This window comes from Lagenorhynchus albirostris, chromosome 5 (genome assembly GCF_949774975.1).
Source record: "Lagenorhynchus albirostris chromosome 5, mLagAlb1.1, whole genome shotgun sequence".
Lineage (NCBI taxonomy): Eukaryota > Metazoa > Chordata > Mammalia > Artiodactyla > Delphinidae > Lagenorhynchus > Lagenorhynchus albirostris.
In genome coordinates this window covers 111,061,430-111,089,219 of record NC_083099.1, presented here as the reverse complement: position 1 = coordinate 111,089,219, position 27,790 = coordinate 111,061,430, and the positions used below count along the sequence as shown (strand labels likewise).

Here is a 27,790-nt window from a genome sequence, read left to right as displayed (position 1 = left end):
ATCTTGAGAAAAAAAAAAAATGGAGCTAGAGGAATCAGGTTTCCTGCCTTTATACTATACTACAAAGCTACAGTAATCAAGACAATATTGTACTGGCAGAAAAACAGAAATATAGATCAATGGAACAGGATAGAAAGCCCAGAGATTAACTCACACACCTATGGTCAACTAATCTATGAAAAAGGAGGCAAGGATATACAGTGGAGAAAAGACAGTCTCTTCCATAAGTGGTGCTGGGAAAACTGGACAGCTACAAGTAAAAGAATGAAATTAGAACACTCCCTAACACCATACACAAAAATAAACTCAAAATGGATTAAGGACTTAAGTGTAAAACCGGACACTATAAAACTCTTAGAGGAAAACATAGGAAGAACACTCTTTGACATAAATCACAGCAAGATCTTTTTTGACCCACATCCTAGAATAATGGAAATAGAAACAAAAATAAACACATGGACCTAATGAAAGTTAAAAACTGTTGCACAGCAAAGGAAACCATAAACAAGACAAAAAGACAACCCTCAGAATGGGAGAAAATATTTGCAAATGAATCAACGGACAAAGGATTAATCTCCAAAATATATAAACAACTCATGCAGCTCAATATTAAAAAAACAAACCACCCAATCCAAAAATGGGCAGAAGACCTGAACAGACATTTCTCCAAAGAAGATATACAGATGACTAAGAGGCACAAGAAAAGCTGTTCAACATCACTAATTATTAGAGAAATGCAAATCAAAACTACAATGAGGTATCACCTCACACTGGTTAGAATGGGCATCACCAGAAAATCTACAAACAATAAATGCTTGAGAGGGTGTGGAGAAAAGGGAACCCTCTTGCACTGCTGGTGGGAATGTAAATTGATACAGCCACTATGGAGAACAGATGGAGGTTCCTTAAAAAACTAAAAATAGAATTACCATATGACTCAGCAATCCCACTACTGGGCATATACCCTGAGAAAACCATAATTCAAAAAGACACATGCACCCCAATGTTTATTGCAGCACTATTTACAATAGCTAGGTCATGGAAGCAACCTAAATGTCCATTGACAGACAAATGGATAAAGAAGATGTGGTACATTTGTACAATGGAATATTACTCAGCCATAAGAAGTCACAAAATTGGATCATTTGTAGAGGTGTGGCTGGACCTAGAGATTGTCATACAGTGAAGTAAGTCAGAAAAAGAAAAGCAAATATTGTATATTAACGCATATATGTGGAATCTAGAAAAATGGTACAGATGAACCTGTTTGCAAAGCAGAAATAGAGACACAGATGTAGAGAACAAATGTAAGGACACCAAGGGGGAAAAGCAGGGGGTAAGTGTTGGGGGGTGTGATGAACTCAGTGATTGGGATGGACATATATACACTTATATGTATAAAATAGATAACTAATAAGAACCTGCTGTATAGCACAGGTAACTCCACTTTGCTGTACAGTAGAAACTAGCACAACACTGGGAAACAACTATACCCCAATAAAAAAACATAAAAGAATTAAAAAATAAAATAAATGGAGTCATTCCTAAAGCATCAGTAGTTATCGAAAACAAGATGCTGCTGCTGAGAAGACAGGGCCAATCTTTACCTTTTGACCGAGTTGGATCAGAATTCTATTACAGGCAGTGTTCTATTTCTCATGTGCTTGCAGTGCTGTATTCCTCTACCTCTTATGGAGACTTATCTGACCTTCTCCATTCCACCTGCTAATTTAGAACTGCACAGTCCATATTTGGAAGATCAATTCAATTAGTGCTTGAAAAGTAATCTCTTGACTGTTGCTGCCACTGGTTACTTGGCTTGTTTTAATTATAACAGAATATCTTTGCTCTTAAAAAATCAAAAGGATGTCAAGATGTTTTTTGCCCACCCCCAAAGATTGCAAGCCCTCGCCTAAGATGATAATTTTTCCAAAATTGGGAGAATATCCTCAAAGCACCTAGTGTCTTGACACGCTTAAAATACCTAAATAATTATTGAATAGCCACAACAATAGTAACTTTTGAATACATGTGCAGTACCATTTTGCAGCTTCCCCAAAGCTTGGCTGTGTTAATTAATTTAGGCCTCGCAAGAACCTCTTGCTGTAGGCAGGATACTATTATTAATCCTCACTATGCAGACAGGGAAACCGAGTCACAAAAAGATCAAATTACTCAAGTTCTCATAGCTGGTAAATGATCCCAAATTCCCTGCCATGACATGTTGTGGTCTTTTTTACTATATTACCAGGCTTCCCTTCCCAACAGAGCCCTCTTTGGATACACGAACCTTTAGGAAAGTTGGCTATATAACATTTTTGCTATCTGAAACTTTCAAAACCCTTTCAGTCTAGTTCAACTGGTTCAAGTTCAGCTTTATCACAAGTGGGTGCTACTTCTCCATGACTCCTCTTTATGAGCTGTCACCTTCCCTAACCCCTCAGGAGTCTCTAACTCTTTTGGTTATTTCAGAGCTTTAAGATCATTTTCTTGTTCATGTCAGAAACTATTTGTATCAGTCTTATTTTACATGTCAAAACTGAATGTTCTGACAAACTACGACAATCATTCTTTGGAGATAGAATCCACTAGCAGCTTTGAGCCCTCCCTCTTGAAAATACATATGAATCTAGATCTCTATCTAAGCCATATCAACATCATCAACACCTCACCTCAACACACACATAGGGTAACACCTAGGTTTCCTAAGGCTACTGACTTTCCTCAGAGCTGATAATCAACAACTTAATCTTGGTCATCCCTGCTCGTTTTATTTATTTTATGCCACTGTCTTTGACATATATAATATGGCAGCTTACAAAGTAAGGTGCTGGTACCACCCTAACAGTTGGGGATATAGTAGAAAAATGGAGGAGCCAGGGGTACCAAACAGATTCTCATGCTTGACTTTTACCCAAACTTAAAAAAAAATGAGAGAATTTAACAGCAATGATAAAGCCATACATTTGTGGGATACATCCTGGCCTCACGTAAGTGAAACAAATCTTTCCTTTTTCTTTTTTTTCCTTCTTTTTCTTTATTGGAGTATAATTGCTTTACAATGTTGTGTCAGTTTCTGCCGCACGTTGAAGTGAATCAGCCATACGCATACATACATTCCCTCCCTCTTAGACCTCCCTCCCCCCCACCATCCCACCCAACGAGGCCATCACAGAGCACCAAGCTAAGCTCCCTATGCTATACAGCAGGTTCCCACTAGCTATCTATTTTATGCATGGTAGTTTATTTATGTCAAACCTTACCTCCCAATTCATCCACCCTCCCCTTACCCCCTCCGTGTCCACACGCCCATTCTCTATGTCTGCCTTTCTATTCCTGCCCTGCAAATAGGTTCATCTGTGCCATTTTTCTAGATTCCACATACATGCGTTAATATACGATATTTGTTTTTCTCTTTCTGACTTAAATCTTAATCCAAGACCTTTTATTGTGAAACAAACAAAAAAATGCAGATCTGAGACAGAGAGAAGAGGGAAGAGGAAGAAAGATAGATATATAACTAGTCAGGAAAAGGAAAACATACATAATGCAGATGTGGACTTGGCCATAAATTAAACGAAGAATTCCTCCAAATCTGCAGAGCTTCTAAATTCTACATTAATTTTTTTTATTGATATAGTTGATTTATAATATTAGTTTCAGGTGTACAACATAGTGATTCAAAATTTTTATATATTATACTCCATTTATAGTTATTATAAAATATTGGCTATATTCTCTGTGCTGTACAATATATCCTTGCAGCTTATTTATTTTATACATAGTAGTTTGTACTTCTTAATCCCTCCCCCTATCCTGCTGTTACCCCCTTCCCTCCCCACACTGGTAACTACTAGTTTGTTCCGTATATCTGTGACTCTATTTCTGTTTTGTTATATTCATTTGTTTGTTTATTTTTCAGATTCCACATATAAGTGATAACGAATGGTATCTGTCTTTCTCTGTCTGACTTACTTCACCAAGCATAATACCCTCCAGGTCCATCCATATTGTTGCAAATGGCAAAATTTTATCTACATTTTTAAAAGAAATTAAATTTAGTAGTCTAAAGCAATATTCTTTCATTGTGTCAACATCACAAAGTAAAAGTTAGTTAATATAATACAACACTCTCCTCAGTAATATAAGGAAACCAGAGAATTTTATAACTAGAATGAATTCAGTCATCAATAACTACATGAAAGAAAAAGATGTATATATAGATTCTTTTAAGGTGTTTTAAATTAAACTTCATTAGATAACCAATAATGTAGAAATCTGTTTAATGTAAAATATTACAGAGAAAGCAAGAACAGAAAGAAAGTAAATTGTATAAAAATAGAAATATTCATAATAGAAAGAAAACTAAAATGTGCCTTCCTTTTATTTTTTGAGAAATAATTTTTAATCTTATTAATATTCAAATTTCCTTGTCAGCTAAATATCCTTTATTATTTGTTTTTCCAAAACCCAGTTCAGTCTAGCACCACACATTGAATCTATTTTTTTAGTGCAATCCTACTTCCCTACTCTCTGCCTTGTCTCCAAGTTGCTTACTTGTTGAAGAGTTGTTTCCTTGGACAAAAACACATCATTTTGAAAATACAGAATTAAATTTAAATGAAATGAAAATACCTTAAAAATCTTACTTACCAAAAGAGAATAGGGACAGTTGTTATGTTCAAAAGGTTTAGAAAAGAAATCGGTATTGTGGTCCAGTCTCTGGTGTCCTCCATATTCCGCTGCATCTGAATCTAGCACAATTTTGTACGTACAACTCTTAAGGAACCACAACGGTTTAGGAGTTGAATGAGACATTATAAAACATTTCTGAGACAGGACTTAAAAGCGAGTATTTTGAAAACTGTTTAATGATGATTTGTGCTATGTTCTCATTTCTTCTCTAAGATTTCTGAGTTTGAGTTTATCATGTTTGAAAGGGGCTTTATAGGCTATCTAGTCCGCACACCCATGGGATCCTTGTTATCCTTTTATCACAGCTCGTCACATGATCATCCATACCTATTAATGAAGAATCTACTTTCCTCTTCATGTAACTAATTCCATTTGTTAGAAATTCTTCTCCATATTAAACAGAATTTTGATTTCTTGGGACTTTTTCTACCCAGAAAAGCCATAAGGAATAAGTTCAAAATACAGTAATTTTCAAATATTTAACAATAGCTATTTTGTCTCCATGTGTCCTCTGCATACATAACTAAATACTTACTAAATGTAATCCCAGAACCTTTGATCATTACTCATTTGATATGGCTTTTTACTATTTCCCTATCTCTGAATTCATTGCAGTTTGCTAGATCCTGGTTGATAAAGTGAGGAACACAGAAGAGAAGTAAAGGTCCATGTGTGGCCTGAAGACCAAGTAGGCTCATTCTTTCCCCTTGGTTACAAGCAGCATGCTTCTATTAATGCACAAGATCATGCAAACATACTATCCATCATGCCACAGGTGGATTCATGTTGCAATCATGTGATCTGCTACAACTTAACATCTGATTTTTCACAATGAGCTATTATGCATGTTAGCATTATTGTATTTATAACAAAATAACAGCTACGGTTATTATGTTCAAACTTATGCTCAGAAAGTCTAGAAATGATACTTGATTAAAAAATCCACAAGTAAATATAAATGGGTACCTAGAAATTTAAGTTTCTTCTAGCCTAAGGAGGGAGACAGATAGGTGTCTAGGTGCTTTGTATTTTCTTTTCCTCGTATATAAATATTTAATCTCAGAAACATTTGTACCTTTTCATTACAGCTAAAGTTATCACATTAAAAGTACATAGGAAAAAAAAAGTACATGTGGATAACAAACTATGACCATATTTTCATGCCTAGGGGGCTTCTGTGTGGGTAAGAGATGCAGATGGACGCACCACAGGAACTTTTGCTGGGAGTGGTGGCGCCATTTCAGTCAATCCAGGTCAGCCTACTCTGATGCAAATTTAGACTAATACCGTAATCAGCATGTTACTGTGTTTAAAAGAGAGGGAGAGGGAGGGGGAGAAAGACTGAGTTCAAAAGGTGACTACTGGGCACAAGCTCATTCATTCTAAAGTCACTCAGTAGAGCTGCACATGATTTGAGCATATGGATTTATTTAATGGGGAAATACACACAGTGAAAATAAATCATTAGGGGCATGGTAAATAAATGAAGCATTGTGGAATGAAAGGAACTACTAAAATAAAAGTTTAGTTTTGGTTCTTCATCCTAGTTCATTAAATACTTGCACAGTCTTCAAAAAGCATTAAACAAAAACAAAAAGAGTACAATACAGTTTAGAGAATAATGACCTAGAATCCTTTCTAAAACACTTGAAATACAGTATCAATTATTAAGTTATTGGTTAACAGCATAGATTATTGGTAGTTGTGACTGAAGACAGCAAGTATACCATGAAAAGCACCGATTCCCAACCTGCGGGTTGATAATCACTGGTCATTGTGTTATAAGGGTCTCACAGAATGAGTAATTATGTTATTAAAAGGGACTGGGATGGATTCTATATGTACATTGTCTGAAGACTAAATTATGTTATTATACCCATTTGGTACTGGATTTCAAAGAATATGCACTTTTTTGATTAATGAGATATAAATTCATTTAAAAAGTCACAGAATTTGTAGTAAGTTTTTTGATACATTTTCTCAATCAAGGATACTGAAAGAACAATTGTTATATAAGAAGCAATTTTTTTTGACATTGAAAGGGGTCATCACACTGAAAATGGTTAGAATCTACTCACTTAATCTATAATTTATAGCTATAAAGAAAAAGCTTACAAAAGCCATAAAGTTCCAAAATATCAGTTTAGACATATTTCTCTGATCTATAATTTAAAGAAAAAAATTCTGCTGTGGCCACTTTCAGAATTCCCCAGCCCTGTGTCTCTATTACCCAGGGAATACAGCCACGTCCTTTAGAAAACACATCCCTTAAACTCCAGAAATTCCAACAATTTAAAACACTAGATTAAAAGTAATGATTGTGAAAGAGCTTTATAATTGTAAATTATTACAACATACTACTCAAGTGTCAACTTAAAAAAATGCACAATGTTAGAGTTGCGAGTTAAGTTTTATTTGGGGCAAAATGAGGACTGTAGTCTGGGAGACAGCATCCCAGATAGCTCTGACAAACTGCTCCAAAGAGGCAGGGGGGAAGGTCAGTATATATATGGTGTATATTTTGGTGTATATTTTGGTGACGGGGGAGTACATGCAATCAAGCACATATTTTTTACAGAAGTTTTCTACTAGTCTCGTGCAGGTTACTGCTAGTCACAGGAGCAGACGTCACCATGAAGGATTTTAGTGCTTTTCTATATATGAGGAGATACAAGAATTGGGCTCATAAAATTGCTCCTGAAAATATCTAACTATCTGAAGGCCTGATCTGCCAGTTTTTCCCAGAGCACAGAGTGCCTCATTTCTGCTCTCCACCCTGAACTCCTTTCAGGGGGTGTTGAAAGTCAGCAGATGCAGCAGCTCATGATTTAATCCTTGTAGATGTAGATGGCAAGTGCCAATGGAAAATGCCAATTCATAGTTGACACAAAAATCAGGAAACTCCGTCTTTTAGGAACACTGCTTAGCATAAACATTTTTAAAGAGGTTTTATGCGCAATTGGATTTTTGTTTTTCTCTTCTCTCACTCAGGCATTCCCTCACTCCCTCTTTCTCATGTACATGTGAGCACACACAAACAGACACACACAGATACACACACGCACATGACGTGGGACCCACACAGCACCAATATCCCTACAAAGCCCTGTCTTCCACTAAAGAACATCCCTCTGAAAATATAACTCAGAGCCAATTTACACTTAAACTACCTTCTTCATGTGGTTTCCAGTTCCACAGTGGATAAAACAAATTTAGCAGGACATCTCAACACCTTCACATCTCTTTAATTCATAGCTACCTCCCTATACCTAGCAGACCGCCTTCTCATAATAGCTTCTCAATACATCTTTGAAACTGATATTCAGGATGACAATTCTGATTCACCAAGAAAGGCCAAATTACATGTCTTATTTTTTATATTCGAGGAAAGTAGGAGAAATTATTTTCCCATGCACTTAATAAATACACACAATGTAGGAGGCACTGTACAAGATATAAAAAAAAAATGACTAAGATGTGGTTTTAGTTCACATGCAACTCATGGCCTATTAAGGGGAGATTAGAAATGAATATGAATGTCTATAAATAAAACAGAAAGCAATATGCAATGAGAGGTAGAGCCAAGGAGGGAAGGTAGGATTGACAGTCTATAAACAAAAACTTTTGAAGGCTAGGCTAGACTGTTAAGATTTATTTTGTAATTAAGTATGAGAACATTGAAGGTTTGTGAGAAAGGTTATGACAATCAAAAAAATTAACCTGGGGCTCCCCTGGTGGCGCAGTGGTTGAGAGTCCGCCTGCCGATGCAGGGGACACAAGTTCGTGTCCCCGTCTGGGAAGATCCCACATACCGCGGAGTGGCTGGGCCCCTGAGCCATGGCTGCTGAGCCTGCGCGTCCGGAGCCTGTGCTCCGCAACGGGAGAGGCCACAACAGTGAGAGGCCCGTGTACCGCAAAACAAAAAAACAAAAAAACAAAACAAAAAAATTAACCTGAAGGTTGAGGGTAGAATAGGATGAACAAAGGAAAGACTAAGTCAGAGAAACCAGCCAGGGACCTAACAATGGTTCACGGATAGTAGTATGGCTAAACTTGGATAATGCAAATGGAGAGACATACATAAACCAATGAGATTTTGGATGTGCAACTAATGGTACTCAAATGTAAGGAAACTGATGCTCAATTTGGGGAAACACTTGGAAGGGGAGAATAGTTGTGCCCAAAGACACACAATAAGTTTAGTGGCAGAGCTGGGATGTAGACACAAGTCAAATTCAGACCTAATTACCCTACTCTCCTCAAGTGGATGCCTATTTTATGCCAAGAATCAGGCAAAGTGTTTTCGCAGGCAATTTCTTGTTTAATTCTAAATTTAGATTCTAAGCATAAAGAGGTTGGAATGAACATGACATGAAGAATAAAAACAAGGAAAACAGATAAAGTGATATCCATCTGAGTGTTTAATTAAATTTAAAAGATTGGTGTTAAAGGACTGTAATTCTTAACATTACTTAAGGAGTCTGGATATCTGAGGTTTATTGCATTTGTTCTAGATCAATTTCTTGTTTAGTTGGTTCATTTGGTCACTTGATTGGGGAACACAAAATTATTGAACTGAAAAAATGTACCTTGCTCAATTTGGGAAAATACAGCACGGAAAGAATGATAGAATGATAGAATTTTTATAGAGATTTTCTTTTAAAAAAGGAGATCAAATAGATCCCTATCCATTTGGTTATCATTTTAAAATATTATTTCTTCTTATTTTAAATTCAAGAGCTTCCTAAGTATTTGATATATCTATCAACAGGTTGAAGTAGATAAGAAGTTTTAAGCATTATTTTATCATGTGTCCTTAAATTTGAACCAAGGAAGAGCCATGTTCTGAAGACCTGTACTAATAAGATTAAAGAACAGTGAAGACATGAAGACTCTTAAATTCAATGGCTCTTCAAATACTTCAAAAGCTGCTGTGTTTGCTCAGCCACTTGATAAAGTGTCTGTTCAAAGTATAAGGATTTTGATGTAAGAAGTACTATCGTTTAAATCATTCTGCACTAAACTCACTTCACTCCTGCTGAAGAAACTAAGGAAATTTATTGTAAGGTACAAACCCTGAGGTTTCAGACTGAGTGACAATAAAAGGGGTTCTCTAGTGACTAGGTGGCCATAAAGATGGCAAAGCTGGTAAGTTACCATATATCTTTAAATCTAAGACACCTTCAATTTTAAGATGAATTATTTTGTACACCTCCAATAAAGAGAAAAATATCACTACCATGATAATCACTGTAAGACACATCCCAATTGAAGACATGTTAAAATGTGAAAAAAATGTACACTTAGAATATATGAATTTGGTACGTTATTTTTAGATCTGATTCTTTAATCAATCCACCCATAGTATTATGATTGCAATAACTTTTGGGAGTTAAGCGACTCCAAGAGAGAGAATCTGTATCAAAGGCAGAAAACAGTAGGTACGAAATTCTAAGGAACTGTGAACAAACATCTGGCAGTATAAGAACAGGTGGTAGAAAACAAAAATAATTTCATGTTTTTAACAGTCTAAAGATAACCACCCAGCACAGGACTTGCCTCAATATTCTAACATAATGCTCCCCTTTCTATGTTTCATGAAATGAATTTTATTTATTGCCAGCAATAATTCACAAAATCCTAGGTTATGGCTGTATAGCGTCTCAAATAGATCTGTCTCTCTATTTTATAAATATAGTTAAATTATACATCATTTATTGTCCTGAACCACAGAAATGGTCATAAATGACAACCTTTAGTTGCTCTCTCTGCTCTCTTTCCAAATATAGAAGTAGCAAAAACTTGTAATGTATTGCTGTATGTTTTATGAATGTATGTGTGTTAGAGTGAGGCAGGTGTGTGTGTGTGTGTGTGTGTATCTGATTTAGGCATTTCTATCTTTAGCTCTGTCATCTAGAATATACGATGATTTAAAAATTCACCAATGGAAATGGAAATGATATTTTCATTATTTGTTTGAAACTATTATAGGGCGATGGACATTTATGAGTATATTACTTTCAATAGATAATATCCATTTAGCTTTTTGCTCTACCTAACTTTAATTAAAAAAAAAACTCACCCAATATTATACTATTTCTAAAATAAAATTAAAAGAGGGTAAAATAAAAATAAATAGGAAATTTACTACTGAATGTAGTCAAAGTATATTTTAAATATAATGAAAGGCAAGTGGAAATTCCCTTTAAGGGTACAATATATTTTTTAAAATTTTTATTAGTTTACATTAAAATTTTATTGTCCTTGAGAAAAGCAACAACTTCAATGCATGAGCTACACGTGCATTCAAGTTTGTGAACAATGTTTTCATTAAAAGTTTAAATGACAACCACATGTTTTAATTAAGTGAAAAACAAAAGTATATTTCTAGTATAATTTAGAATGTGCTTGTTTCATCAGTAGGTTTCTGATTTTAGCCTAAAAAATAAACTCCAACTCCTGCAAGCTTACTTCCTTAACTATACATTCTTAGAAATTGTACAATGCAGAATAACAATAAAGTAAACTCAAAGGATGAGGGGGTCAAATATAATCTACCATGTTAATTAATGGATTGTTATGCTTTTTGAAATGCATTTTCAAGCAAATTATTAGTTCATTCTTAGGCACCAAATTGAATAATATAAAATATTGAGCACTACATATTTCTCTATGCAAATAGAAATATTATTCTAAATACTTTACAGAATTCTTTGACTAACCTAATTAGGAACTTTTCTTTGTCCTAGAAGATTATATAACTTGAACTAAAAAATGTCACTGTTTCTCAGTAACTCAAGAAAGGAAAATAAGGAAAAAAATATGCCCACACTTCTAGACTAACCTCCCTCTAAAACTGTCGGTCTTTGTCTGTGACATTAAAGATTATTACCCAAAGAACTTATAAATTCAATTATTTGATGAAGCAATAGCAATTATTTAGAACTGCAAAAGAAAAAACAACCAATTTTCATACATCTTTTAAACACATGCTTTGTCATCAAAATGAGTTTTGACCATGCAGATGCAACATTTTTTACAAACATATTGTGCTTGTGCTTTTGAACTCAAAATAATTTTGACATAGGCTATAAAGAAACGTCTTCACCCAAACTTACTCTAATACATCCTTTAATAGAGTCCTATGCAATGTATATATAAATGGAAAATATAATTGGAACCTTCAAAGTTCCTGAAAAACAATGACAATTAGCGTAAGTAAGCATCATCTAAGCTATTTCATGCAGACAGACAAGAATAGGAGAAAGCATCCTAAAACAGTAAAATACAGTGGGTGCATGGCTTTGGGGTCCAACAATTGCATTCTAAACTCGATTCTGCCAATTACCAACTGTGTGTCTTCCAGCAAGTTACTGAATTTCCTGGAGGCTCAGTTTCTCACTGGTAAAATGGAGGTAATATATCAGAGGGTTGCTGCAAGGATTCACAGAAGCAATGTACATCAAGTGCTTAACACAGTGCCCAGTGCTGGGAAAAATGCTCAAGTTATTAGCTGCTCTTTATATTACTATTATAGACCCTGGACCATTTAAACTGCTGTCTAAAGTGATGAAAAATGTAAAAGTAGGTCGATTTACTTTCTTACTTTTTACACCCAACTTGGCCTTTGCTTCCTTTGTGACCTTTTTTTCCATTCCTTTCTCCCATGTCTTTGTTCTCACTAGAATCTAAACACTTTTCCTGTTATTTAAACAAGCTGAACATTGAAGTTTGATTGGACAGTACATTGAACTATTTGAGGACTACACACTTTTTAAAATTTTATGAATTTTTTTTTTTCGGTACGTGGGCCTCTCGCTGTTGTGGCCTCTCCCGTTGCGGAGCACAGGCTCTGGACGCGCAGGCTCAGTGGCCATGGCTCACTGCCCCAGCCGCTCCGCGGCATGTGGGATCTTCCCGGACCGGGGCACAAACCCGTGTCCCCTGCATCGGCAGGCGGACTCTCAACCACTGCGCCACCAGGGAAGCCCTAAAATTTTATGAATTTTTAAAAATGCTCCTCATGCTTCTGAGAAAGATTGAGAAGCCTACTCTGAACATCCTAACTGAAAATTAAACACTTCCCCACACGCTCTTGCATTTGTCCTGATTTTTCAACACAGCATTATCAACTTTTATCATCCTATAAATTTAATTATTATATTTTCTCTCTTCCTTTAATTAAAATAAACCTCTATAAGGGAAATATGTCTTTCCCCATCCCCCCTCTTGCCCTCTACCTGGGACCTAGATTAGTACCTGGAATATTTATTGAGTGGATCTTCCTTTCATTATTTTCCTATGGTAGTATCCTCCTTGGGTTTTGATCTATGCATGCTCTTGCTAAACTTTAAGAAATAATTTAACACTACTTTAGTCATAAAAGAACAACCTTGATTTTCTTCCCTCATTTTATAGAGTTAATATTCCAGATCCGTACAATGTAACTTCTAACACAATCCCATTTCATTATCTATAAAGTTTTACTTGGACATTTTAAAAGATTTTTTTTCCTTCTTTCTGGAACAGTCACAACAGTTAAACAGATGCATGTCAGCTTGAAGCAATTAATTCTCAAGTGAATAACTCTGATTGGTATGAGCCCTGGAGACAGACATTTTATATAATTCTTAGTTGAAGTGGATAAATGATTACATGTTTACTAAAGTCGACATATACTCAAAGACTTGTATTTTCAACTTGACTGCTTAGCCTTCTTTATACAGATGACTGAAGTTAAGCATTGAACATCAAAATGACTGTGAAAAATCATATATATATGATTTTATACATAATTTGGCAAGGCCAGGATATGCACTTAGGTATAATATTTTCTACACTCTACCACCATCTGCCAGTTAAAGTCTGCAAAGTAAATGAACATTAAAATACTTAAACATTTGAAAGCTTACTCTTTTAGTGTTGGTAGTAGAAATATCCTTTTTCTTTATTTGAAGTCAAAATTTATTAGGAGTAATGTATAGTCTATATTCTTCTTTCTCTTTTAACTTTTAAGACCAAATAGAAAATCTAATACTTTAGGGCTTACTCAGTGCTTCAGAAAGGTAAATGAGAAGGGGCTGAGCTAGCTTTCCTTGAGAAACTGTCAAGTAAAGCTTACAGGAGTATGTGCGTGTGTGTGTGTGTGTGTGTGTGTGTGTGTGTGCGCGCGCACATGCATCATTACTCCCAGTCACTCCTGAGCACTTCTGGGCATACAGTCAGTAACTATCAAAACTTTACCTAGGTTGATGATTGTGAGGAAAAAGATTCAAAGTAAACATTTCTCCACAGGCACCAAAAAAATTGAGTGAGAGAGCTTTAAACACACATACACATGTGATTGCTAATATATATTTTTTCCAGGGGTATAATAAATCTAGTATAGTAGTTTGCAATTATCTTGAAAACAATCATATTGATTTAATCTTACTAGGTAGATGTGGAAAAGAATTACACAAGAAAAGAGTAAAGCTGCTAAGTTATTTCTGAAAAGTGCATTTTTGTACAATTCAAAACAAAATGAACCAATGTTTTGGCTATGATAGTCAAATATAAAGATGATTTACATAATTGAAATGAGCAAAAATTCTGGTACATTTTGGATCAAATTCTATGTAGACTTAATTATTTATTTTTATAGTTATTTCACAAATGTTGAGTTTTATATAGACTATCCAAATATTATTAAAATTCCAAAGTGATGTGACTACTATGGTCATAAAAGAGTTATGTAAGACAATTCTGTATATCCCTTAGGTAAGACAATTCTGTATATCCCTTAGGTAAGTTGTCTGAAGCTGTCAACAAACAAAATATCACCAGGAATAAATTTCCTACCTTCAAAATTATTACGGCAAGAAAAGGAAATATATACAATTAAATGAAAGAAAGCTGATGATAGCAGGACGCTTCTCTTTCACCTCTTTGTAAAGTGTTCTTTATTCTATGGGATTTTTAGTCCCCAGACTCTTTATCCTCTAACATCCTTCAGCACCTAGCATGACACTTTCCCAATCTGCACTTGAAGCTGAAATATACTTAGATTTATATCCTGGTTTAACAAATATTTGAGCAGTCATCTTTTTCCTTAAAAAATCATTTTATCCCTTTAAAGTGAATATGTTTATTTTAAAAATACTCCAGCTAAATTGATCTGTGTTTGTGTCAGAAACTAGGACAGTGTAACACTGCAAAAAATGACATTTAGTCAGAGACACCATTAACTTCTACAAAGAGAAGCAGAGAAAACAAATAAAATTATAAGTAGTTAGTGAGACACACTTTACTTATTTTAATGGTGTTTCTACAGGGCAACAAAAGGTGAATTATCTGGTGCCCAAGTAAAAAACTGTGCTGAACTTACAGGAACTAGACTTAAATCACATTTATTCACTTACTAAGAATATGATCTTGTGAAAGTTATAAATCTTTCTAATGCTTATATTTAATTTGAGGATAAAAATACTTGCCTGACCCCATCACTAAGATGATGTGAGGGCAAGATGAGTCAATATAAATAAAAGTATTCATACACTGTCAAGTGTTATGCAATTTAACTTTTGGTACTAATTTGGAAACCATCTCTAAAATACATCTGATCCAACCAATTCTATTTAATTGAATAGAACCAGGTCATGCTACAGTTCTTCTATCTTTCAAAAAGCTATGATTCCAGACTGCTCAGTATTTCCTAACAGTCATTAAACATCACAAAATTTCACTTAGTGAATAGGGGAAGACCATGGTAGAAGTGGCAATTAGGGATCATCTTCACAGAGCTACAGTTGAAGTTATGAGCATGTACGAGTTCTTCAAGGGAAAAGAGCAAGAAAAAAGAATAAATGATTGGGTTTGGATCTGAGGGGGAAAAAGACAACACAAAGAGTGATTAGAGAAGAAAGGGAAATCAAGATAGTGGTGCAGCATGTGGAGAAAGTGGAGGTAAGGAAGAAAGGTGGGCCAATGGCACAAGAATGAGGAAAAGATATAGCAGGGAGCAGAAGACTTTATGACCATCGCAGCTAACAGGTACTGAGCTTATAGTATGTGCTGGACACTGTTGCCAAGCCTTTCACATGCCATCAATTCATTTAATTCTGACAATAATTCTACAAGTAGGTGTTTTAAAAATGAGAAAACTAGGAAACAAAGAAATTACTTTCATGAGTAAGTGGAAGAGATGGAACTTGAACTCTCAGATGGTCTTATTCCAGAGCTAATGCTCTTAACCACTATCCTAGGAAAAAGAGCAAATTTCTCAATGTTTACAAATATAAGACCCAGAAATACCTACTGCCATACAAGTTACATGAGCCTTTGTGAGATAAGAATGTTAGGGTAAGAGAACAAACTGAAGAACGGAATGTTTCAGAATCAGTAAAGAATGCTACCACAGAGAAACTTATTTTCCTTTTGTTTTCCTTAGGCTGAACAAAAAGGAAGAGCGTTAGAAGGGAAGGTAGTAGAGTGAAATTGACTATTTCCCTAAGTAACAAAGAGCTTATGGGGAAAAAATTACAGTAATGGTTATAATTTTACAGACAAAGAAAATAATCTTCTGTTTAAATTAATGTTCCTATCATAAATGTTAATTGTGTGCCAATAAAAGGTAATATGACTGCACTTAAGTTATATATTAATTAAATAATTTTACTTAATAACATAATAAAGAATATTTTCCTTATTCAACAGTTGGTATCATGTAACTACCGAAAGGATTAATTAGTTCCACAGATAAATTTCACAAATAAAATAGGGATTAATTAGGCATTTTGCCATCATTTAGGATAAGAGATACCACATTAATAGAATTAGAGATGGTTCTTACACATGGTTATAACTGAAACCACTGTTTCCAAGAACACATTGTTCATGGCTTTACTTTTTCCACTTTTCTCTGGAGAGACACAACTTTCTTTTGGTTGTAGCACCCATATATCCTTAAGAGCCCTTAAACATTTATAATGAACCAGTAATTAGATAATGGCTTAATTTTAAGAAATCTTCTGGAATATTCAGGTACCATTTTCAAATATAGATGAAACACTGAGCCCTCAATTTGACCCTGTGAGATTCTGTGGGAGTTAGAACAGCTTAACAGAAAATGATGAAAATAAAAATATCTCACTTATAGAAGATCCAAACAGCTTTCTCGCAGGCAGGAGATGTTCACTGAAAAAAAAAAAAAAAAAAGTGGGGGGGGGTGGGCTAATTTCTACAGAGATGCAGAAGGAAAAAGTAATTTAACATTCAATATATTAGAAATTTATTTTAGATACTGAATGCTCTATTTTAAAAAAGCTGGCATCAGATATAAAGGTGATATGTATAATTTATTTTTCAAAATAAAAGAGAAAAATCTGTTCTGGACTAATTAAATAAAGGACAATTTAAAAAGAAAGTTTAGATATGAAATCTTTCAGGCCAGTGTTTTCATTGTGGATTTTTCCTTCCTCTACAGTTTGCAATGCTATTCCCTAAGAAAGGAAAAAGTTTACTAAATGAGATAGTGAATGTAAAGTGCTTGCAGCATGCAAAGCATATGTTTGTAAATAGATGGTAGGTCTTATTATGAAAGTCTGTTCAGCAAGTATTCTGACAGCAGATTCCACAATTTTAAATTCTACAAAATCATGATGTATGTTATTGATAATATTTTATCAATTTTTCCTTTCTACCATTTAATTAAACATCTGCTCTAAGGGAAAAGCAATAGATTATAGAAATCTTTGTGTTTTAATTACTTAATTTTGAACAACTTTAAGGGCTCTTCCACCATTAGGAAACTGTATCCTCCATCTATCCAGCCATCCATCCATACATCCATCCATCCATCAATCAACAATTTAGCTTTATGTTTACCTAATATATTCCAAGTAAAGATATAATTGTTAATATAAGAAAGACAGTCTTACCATGTATCTTGGAGTCAATTGCCATATAATAGTACCTCTTTTCACAAATTGGTAAAAATACTTATGCTAGGAACAAATGTTTTCCTCCCATTAATGACACAACTAGTAGGTGAGAATGTCCTGTTTTTATAGCATACAATAATATTTCTGATTTCTGTTTTCCCCAGAAAGACAAGAAATAGAGGAGAGAAATCTTGACTGAGCTATTGTTAGATGAATTTCTGGAACCAGAGGAGACTATCACTGAGCAACTGAGCTATGAACCAAAATCAGAAATGCTGTTGAATGACACTGAATAGCACTCAGCTATTAAAAAAAAAAAAAAACTAAAAACGTTTGTGTGTAGTAAGGGCCCACTCATTATTCATTACTACCTATAGTCCTATGAATATATATTAAACCAATCTAAAAGTGTTACAGCAGTTGCAAAATATTTTCCTTACTTTGTGATTCATCTCAAATTCCTGAGTAGAAAATGAAGCTAAATCATAGGCTCTTTATTGCCAGTGGAGGTGGGGGGTACACGTTTGTCATTATCATTACATCACAGGGGTTTTTGGACAGTGTTTAACAATGAAAAATTAGTACCTCTAGGTAATGAGGTAATGTTTAAAAGTATTACTTTCACCTTGAAACTAAAGAAGGCTAACCAAGGCCATGAGTGTACATCCATTTTGAAGCTACAGAAACAAAAGGAGGACTTACATTAAATATAAAATTGTTAGTAGGATTACCTGTCCCCATTTGCATAAAAAGAGCTTCATCACTAAATGGACACAGAGTAAAAGCGCTTTTGTGCTCTCTCTCTCTCACACATATGCGCATGAGGAAAAGAAACATGCTTGCATCTGTTCAAAGTCACCATGTAGATCTTTTATGAGAAACCCTTGGACTTGTTTTTTTTTCTTCCTTTAATTTTTTACCAAAACATCTAAGCCTGGAAAACTAAAAAGTTAAGCTCTACATTTTTAGTTCAGAAATTAACCTTTACATATAAAATCTTGATAGAATGTGGCAACTAGCTAATCCTAAATTAAGTCCTTTGTTTTTATTTGCTGCATAAAGCCTAGATTCTAACAAACACAGACTGTTACATAACCACGCTTCAAAGGCTTCTGTAAACTAAGCAACTCACAACAACATCTCTGCCTTCGGCGATCACACTTCAGTGAATCATCCAAGTGACCTTATATGCTCATAAGAAACTCTGTGTGCAGGTTGCAAATGTCAGTGTCTGAATTTACATTTTAAAAAGTACATCTTTCAGCAGTTTAATGAAAATATTGCAAAGATCTTGAGTCAAATCCAACTATTTACTCATCTGTTCCCTTAGCTTTAAATATTTTTGGCCTGGATTCACATATTCTTCACAAGCCATAATTTATGACGATTCCTCTTAACATTTCAATATCGTAAGAGGCTGAAAAGCCATTTGGAAAGGGGGCTGTAATAACACTATTATTCTCACCCCACCTCAAAAGCATGCTGACAAATAATTTGAAAACATTTGTTGCTAGTGTTGTTTACGCTCTCAGAGTGATAAGAATCTGTACATACCAAGACACATACCTTATAAATGAGCTGTGAGGGCTTAACATTCACATAAATATTTTACAGTAAACTTAATTGATGTGAAGCATCAGAAGGTTTCACTTTGAGCAAAGAACTACGGCACATTTATATTCTCCAGAATGCAGAGAAATCACAATAATTGACCTGAAGCAATTATTTCATGTTTTGCTTTAAAAAAAATTATTTTTTAGTTTTTTCTTTTGGATGATGGCGACAGGGGTCACGAGGAAGAATATGTGGGGAAAAATTTGTAGAGCGTGATGGTGAGGTACTGAGGGAACCTGACGAGACTGAAGTCTGTGCCATGAAATTGTGTATAATTTTCTCATGCTACCTATTTTCCCAGAACTATAGCAAAATCCTTTTGAACATTACAGAAGTAAGTCATCATCTCTAATACCACTATTGCTACCACCAGCAACTAAATGTACGCACCCATGAATGGCAGAAAGGGGCACCGTGGTCTAATAGAAAGAACATGGGCTTTGTAACACACTGCTCAACCTTCACCAGCCTGTGCTGGAGGGAAGTTGAATAGTTACTTAAAGGCCTAGTTTCCTGATCTGTCACATGAATCTAATACAACCCACCTTACGGGGCACCTGGGAATGTTAAGCTACATACTTAATAAAAATGGCTAGCAAACAGAAGGTCCTCAAAAGAGGGACCCTTCACCCATGCTCTCCCCTACGTCACTCAAAATGAGGCAGCATCATTTGTTTTATTCAAAATGGATTAGAAAGAGTAGTTTGTCCTTAGGGGCTTAGCAATTTTCCTTTTGATTCAATGCTGATTTGATAATGGTCTAAGTGAAGAAATGTGACCACAGAAATACAATAATGATTCTGATACTATAAAGGGCATTATGTTTCTTGCTTTCTCTCCAGCTAAACAATGTAAAATCATAAGCAAATACACCACATCAGGAGAATGCATTTTATCTTCCTGAGCATGTAACCTGCCAGTACATTGGGTCTCAGTTCTGCATCACCCACATTGCTATCCACTGTAGGAAAGAACGCTGGTGATTATTACATTGCAGATTAGTGGCTAAAAAGACAAATGGGAGACAGTGCCCAGGCAAAGGGTTTTTATTGTTGCTATTTTTTGTTTTCTAGAATATGGCTACAGATTCCTTTTGTAGAAACAATACTATGTCCTTTAGCAATCACCATGAAGACCAGGTTCAAAACCTTAGTAATACAAAGCAGACAACCCTCTCAGCTTTCCAAATTTATCATCTTATTTTGAAGTGACAACTAAAAGCATCCTTAAAGTGTTGCTTCTATTCTGCCTGGCATTGCCCCCAAAATAGCTCCCCTTACAACAGTTTCTTGGGAAGACAGTCAGCACATATGCTACACAGATCTGAGTGAAAGTTGATGTCTTGCTATTTGATATACAGGATACACAGGTTAAAAAAATGGAACTGCGCAAGAATTCAGACATGCTGCCTATTGCAGGTTTATATTTCATAGTGACAGAGGAAGTTCAAATGACTTCTTTAGAAACTTTAAATTTGTTCTGGTACCAAATCCTGCTTTTCTGGGAATTAAAAATTTGATGAATTTCCTGACTTGATTAATACATCCAATCTTGCCTCTGTGGATCCTTCACAGAGAAAAATCTGTATTCAATTCACTGGCTCAGTAGTTGGAAATACCAGTGTCATAGAAGAACACTTTGGTAAAGTCAGAAACTACAGCATAGAAATCCCAATGTTTTCGTACTTTCTATACCTGAAATGATTCTATAATGCTGAACTACAATGTTGTTTAAAGGTATAAGAACAAAGTCAGAAAGATGAAAGACCAAAAAGAAATGAGACTTGTAAAATGCTAAGGATAGTAAAAAGGACTGTTAAAGCTAAGCTAGAAACAACAAGAATCTGAGAGAAGAGATCTATCTATTGCTTAGGGGAGATGGTATGATCATAACATTAATACTCTCGTGCTCTTTTATCTTCTCTATTAATAGTTTAGAGACAAAAAATAATGTTTTTTTATGTTCAATGTTAAATTTGGGATTTTAGTTAAAGTAGCTGAATAAATAAAGAATAAGGGAGACAGGACATAATACAGGTACACATAAAGAAAAGCTAAAGCTTTTTATTTGAAAGTGAATACAGTATGAGTGAAAAATGTGATGGCTGCCAGAAAAGCTGATGTAACTTTAACTCCATTAATGAGACAGCAGTCTCAAGATGAGAGGAGGAAATGGGGCACTCAATACCATACTTGCCAGACCATATCTGGAATATTCTGCTGTTAGTTCTGGAGACATAATGAAGAGGAGTGTGAACAATGCTGGGTGGATTCTGATAAGAGAGACATGATGGTAACAGGTCTGGAAAGTATCACAAGAATCTATTAAAGAAACCAGAGGTATATTTGGTCTGGAAGAGGGTAGACTAAGGAGAGGTGGTACTGTGAGGAACAAGTTAAATGCCTTTTTGATTTGAATAGCTGGCATATAGAACAGGCATTGGCCCCAGAGTACAGAATTAATGCACTTACATTTAAGGCTATATTAAAAACAAACAAACTTGAATTGTTTACCTTGTGAAATAGTGAGATTCCTAAGACTGGAAAGTGTTCTAATGACTGCTATGATTTGTGAAGGAGTATATAGGTGGGATTTCTGCACCGAACTGGGTCATTGGAGTATAAAGCATTTCAAAAACTGGAATTTTTTATGATTTCAAGCTAGGAGTTAGGGCTGGCAGTAGTAATATAGCTAATTAGAAAATATGGTTTAAGGTATGTTGGAAATGCTCTCCTGCCTTCCTTTCCTCAAAAAAAAAATCCTCATTATAAAAAAAATTATTCTACTAGATATCTAGTCCATTAGGTCTTCCATACTTTTGAGTATTCAAAGAGACTGTTATTAAAATGCAAATGTCCTTGGAGGAAGCAATAACATATGGGAATTAGTTACAGCTTGTTTACAGAAAGACAGGAATGAGAAAGGCAGCAAGAGTAAATAAGGTCCAAGTGGGCACAAATCTGTAGAAGACAAAATCCTTGTAGTAAAAGAACCAAACAATATTTCTTCAAGGTTCTCTTAGAGACGCAACAGATGACTAAGGCTGTAACTATGACTTCTATAAAGATATGGCCCAATTTTCCAAGATCTGTATATCATTACAACATTTAATGAGTACATTTTCTGAAATGAGTCATTAATATAAAGCATTCAGTATTTATCAGTATAGAAATTTTCTGTATAACAGGTGCCTATGGGCATTTAAACAAATGGCTAAATTTCGAAAGATTCAATTTGTGGCAAGGTTTACCAAAACCAAACTAGACTTTCATGTACAGTGTAACTTTGTATCATTAAACAAAATTAACTTTGGGGGTGGATTTTACTTAGTAAAATATACTATGTTATTATATATATTTTCATTTAATAATATTGTTAAATTACACAGACTTCAGATAGGGGATCAATGTAGCTTGAGCCAAGATTTTTCTCCTAGACATCATCATTGAAATTCCATGTATTTCCATTTGTCAATGATGCTAAATTAAATTCATATTTTCTATTCCCCAAACTGGTTACTCCTCCTCCTTGCTTTGCTATCCTCAGTAATAATGCTACTACCATTCTTCTCACTCTTCAAAGTGAAACCTTGTATCTTCTTTTCTACACCCCGTGTCCAAACACTTGCTGAGTCCTTTCACTGCAAGAAAGTGCTTCATATACCTCTTTCTATCCTATGGACATTACATGAGGTTCATACCCTAATTCTCTTTTACGTGTACTTCAATTTTTCATAATTGATACCTGTACTTCCAACCTCTCTCCTCATAAAAGCTCTCTAACACCCTGTGTACATGATAACTTTTCCAAATGCATACATTCTTATCAAGTAGCTCCCTAGCCCAAACCCTTCAGTGACTCACTATGAAACTATAGGAAAAAAGCCTAAACTAATTAATAAGGCATTAAAATATTCTATTATGTGATGGCAATCTGTCTTTTCAGTTTTATCTCTGAGTACTTTTCCTTCTGGTTCTCATTCTCCAGTTAATCTATGGTACTATCCATTATCTAAGGATAGTCTCTGATTTCCAACAGCTTGAACGGCCTTCCTCAATTTTTTCTACAATTTTATCCATTTCTCAAGGTCCAGGCTTAAAGGTCTTTTCTTAATCAATCCATCAGTCCACCAATCATCTCTCTCTCTCCCCTCCCCCATCCAGGCTTAAAAGTCTTTTCCTTTTCAATCAATCAGTTAATCAATCTCTGTTTCTTTCTCTCTCTCTCTCTCATATTTATTTATTTTTCTTTTACTTATCCTCTGTTAAACATGAGGATAAGTTTGTGGAACATTCCTGCCCCATCCCCTTTACTGCATTATGCCTTACATCCTAAATTGGTTTTGTACATCTCTTCTTCCCCACTTAGGGTCAAGGGCAGTACTTAACTAACAAACACTGCAATAGATCACAAGTGTTCTGTAATTGCATTTTGATCTGATAAAAATCAAAATTATGTCTTGATTATATGACATTACTAGATATAGCAGGATTTAGTCTAGGGGTATTACTTTTAGCAGTTTGTAGCTGAGAAGGCTTATGTATGAGTTGCTACATGTCTAGCATCTGTTTGCATTTCTTCATGGAGATGGTGAGAACATTTGCCTCCTGAACAGTACAGCTCTTCTTTAGTGCAGACAACCTCATTACACTGATTTCCATTATCTGAGCATTCTCTGTATTAACTGGGGGGCATATTTAGGCTATTAGTCACAGCAGTAGCCTTCCCTCCCAAATGCTCTGATGTCCTGTGGGATGGTGATCTGGGAGGGTTGGGGTAGAAGACAGGGAACATCTTTCACGACCCTCAATGTCACTGAGCAGCACAGATGCCACAGGCTACTTATCAGATAGTATGGCCCTTTACTCCTAACTGCCAAGAAACATTCTGTCTGGGCAGCCACTTCACCAAGGAGGCCACTTCCTGGAGACTCAGGGGTAATTCCTGATTAAGCTACTAATGATGATAGCATTCTCCTCCCTAGACACCTCTCTGGGGATATGTGACTGAATTCTGGTCAATGGGATACAAAAGGAAATTTGCTAAAGTGACTTCATTCTTGAAAAAAGACACAAATCTCTTTGCCTTTTGTTGTGTCTGAAGGTGACATTTGGAACCATGGCTGTTGTCTTGCAACTCTACCAGGTGCCAGCCTTTGGACACTGCTTGGCACCCTGAGAGTTAAAAGCAGAAAGGCCAATGGACCAGGGAACTTGATGATATTGTCACAGTGCTGGGGTCCCCCTACCTCAGGGCTTTCATTGTTTGGCAAAATGCATTTTCCTTATTGTTTGAGCCAGTCAAAAAGGGGGTTTCTCTTACTGTAACTAGAGACACCCTGACACGTAGGACTTCATGTTGGCGTCCGGCATCTCACTCAGGTGGCTGACATTAATCATTGTTAGGGCTTCAGGGGAAGAACACATTATTTCTACTGCCTGTTTAAAAATCTGTGCTGGTTTGTTGCTAGATCCTGAATCTGTCACTTTTTTCCATGGATTGGGTAAGCCATAATCTCTTTAAAATACACAGCAGGTTTCACTTTGTCACAATGATCACACTTACAATTATTAATGTTTGTCTTCTTCACTAGTTTAAAAGCTCGATGAGGGCAGTGACTGAATCTGCCAGGAAAATTCCTGTACTTCCAGCACCTAGCACAGGGCTGGCATGCAGGTGTTCAATAGATAGATGCTTAGTAAATATCTGTGAAATGAATGAATGGATGAGTAAATGAATGTTCAGACGATATCAAAACATTCTCCCTATTATTTCCTTTGCTTCCACCTCCCATGCCCTGATTCCTTACCAATTCAGGCCCACAAAAGCGAGCTATGTCTTGTATTTTAGGAGACGGGAAAAAGAAAGGGGAAGGAAGCTATCTTTACAGCTACTGTCTACTTGCTCACTCAGTGGAGAGGGGGAACGGAGACAATTCTCAGGGGCAACTTACAAAATATTTTCATAAAGAGAAACAACAATTATCTCCTATATTATTAACAGTATATTAATAGTATATTAATCCTATACTACATATTGGATTAAAATATTACTTAAGAAAATATTAAAAATCATACTTTTTAGAGCCAGAATGGAGTTTAGGGTTAACTTAGTGTACCTGAATTAAGCAAAGATTTATCAACTATTTTAAGTCCCTCATTTTTCAGATGAAGAAACTCAGAGCTACCATCACCAAGATCAGCATTAGTTTTTCTGACGCTCTATGATGCAATAAAAAAACTGAATGCAGACAGTCATATTCATTGGCAACAAAAAGGATATTTTCCTGGCACTGTCGTTCCAAGTCGGTAATCAGTGTAGCTGTTGCTTGGATGAAAGTTGAAAACAAAAAGAAGGCCTGCTCTCTCAAAAGCAATGATCTTATTGGTTTCATGCTGTTCACTAACATGAGCCTGCAAGAATTAAAACACATAATACATTTAAATAATACCCAGATGCTGCTACAAGTAAATTCTTTACAAAAAAGTTGTTTTTGTCTTTATTAACAGCCTTGTTAGTTATTAAGCCAAAAATGAAAATTCTAGCATGTTATATTTTTTGAACATGTTGCAATCATGCCCTATCAAACTCTAGGCCAACAGCAGTCTCAAAAAATTGCTTAAGGAGTATAAAAGCTCACCAGCAACTTGCCAACTTCAAACAAAGCACAGACAGAGGATTAGGGTTTTGGCTTAGGTTTTAGCTAAAAATATAGCACCTGTGCTATACATAAAGCGCGCGTGTGTGTGTGTGTGTGTGTGTGTGTGTGTGTGTGTGTGTGTGTGTGTGTATTAGATCTACTTATAAGTGAATTTTCTTTAAGACTTTTGTTTTACTCCTTAATGAGGTAAGGTATATAAAATTACTTTTCAAAATATGATGTAACATTGTTATCATATCCAGATTTCTGAAGTTGTAGTTTTCTGAAAAACTTTACATTATTGCACGACTTTGTCAGATTCAAAAACAACCAAGAGTCCTTCACAGTATACTTTTTTTTTGCCTAATAATAGAGAAAGTCTGAAAAGGAATTACAATATCTACAAGCTCTCTTATTTTATACACCACATTTTACAGTAGGTAGTGAGAAGGCTTTGTTTTCTCAACCCTACCCTCTTCCAGCCCCAGCTTTGATAGGACTTATTTCCATGCACGTCAGCAGCGCCACTCTTGGTAATTTAGAAATGTGAGCTAAGGCTCTAGAGCAAACAACATGCCTTTTGGTATTCAACATTGTTCCTATTGAAAAGGCGCATCATTTTGCTCTCTCTTCTGGAAACAGCACTACTAATAAATGCGATTAGGGCATTTGTGTCATGTAGACAATCTTACTGAAAATATAAGTACCTTTGTCCAACCATTAAAAAAAAAATCAGAGACACCAAAGTAAAAACACATCAACAGTAATTTCAAACAGCACCAGTAGAAAGTAAATGGATTATAAGTAACACATATTATATGCTAATTTTTGCAAGAGAAAAAAAAAACACTGTATAAAATCTGAACCTGTTAATTACATTTTCTAAAACTTATTGAAAACTGAGACTTTAATTCCAGAGGAGAGTCAGGCTCATGAAAAATACAAAACAGCATGGAGGTATAATGGCATCTATTGAAATGACAAGTTAGAGACCAGTAAAGGAAGGAAAAAAAAAGGAATAAAGAAATCTCCATGTTGTCAAAGCAGTTTCTTTATGACAGCATAATTATTTATATAAAGAAAAATAGTCAAAACAATTAAGATATTTCCACAGCAATTTCCAAAGTGGATGCCATGCAGAGCTTTTGTCATTTATTTTAACCAATTGAAATAAAAATTACTAAATTTAAACAACAACGACAAGCTAACCAGGAATGTAAGCAGGGAATTATGTTTAAGATTTTCATTATCTATTGGGGAGACTTCAGTAACATGTTTTGACAACCTGAAGTATGTCACAGGGCACTACACACTGAATAATAAAATGCTGTTTAAAAGATCTGCATATAGATTTAAATCAATTGCCATTCTAAGCATGTGACTAAAACATAACATTTAGAGTAAAGAGCTTACCTGTGGAGCTGAAAGCCAATGACATCTTTCTTCCAATTTATTCATATCCCTGTCAAAGTTATTTAGGAACTTATAGCGGAGAAGGTCATCATCAGTTAAATGAAACTGCCTTCTTGCATAATGGTAGCTCTCATTATTTCCTTTCCTTGGGAAGTCTAACCATTCAGGATGCCCAAATTCATTACCTGCATTTGAAAACAAACATGAACATCACCCGGTAATATTAGCATTTCTTATTAAGATGACTAAATAATTGTATGTTTTAAAGTCTTTGAAATCAGTTTAGGTTATAATTTACTACAGCTGTGCCCTATAAATGATGCACAGCCCTGGCTTAGAAACAGCATAGTCTAGCATTCAGTACCAGCAGCATTTGGACTCAAAAGCCCAGGGCACAGTTGTAGCCTGGTCACACATTCCTTGTTCTACATCTCATTTTCCTCATGCACAAACTGAGAACAGTATCTCTGTCATACTTATTTCATCTCTGAAATAATCTCTGCAATCT

At 35.3% G+C, this 27,790-nt stretch overlaps 1 protein-coding gene across 1 annotated transcript in view; it reads right to left on the bottom strand.

Annotated features, from left to right (window-relative positions):
- Window positions 1-27,790, bottom strand: part of GBE1 (1,4-alpha-glucan branching enzyme 1) — a 290,929-nt gene that overhangs the window by 10,635 nt on the left and 252,504 nt on the right. The window contains exons 13-15 of the mRNA XM_060150750.1: window positions 27,283-27,467; window positions 25,512-25,642; window positions 4,654-4,771 (exon numbers count right to left, since the gene is read on the bottom strand). Of these exons, the coding sequence (XP_060006733.1) occupies window positions 4,654-4,771; window positions 25,512-25,642; window positions 27,283-27,467 (434 nt within the window). The remainder of the gene's footprint in view (window positions 1-4,653; window positions 4,772-25,511; window positions 25,643-27,282; window positions 27,468-27,790) is intronic.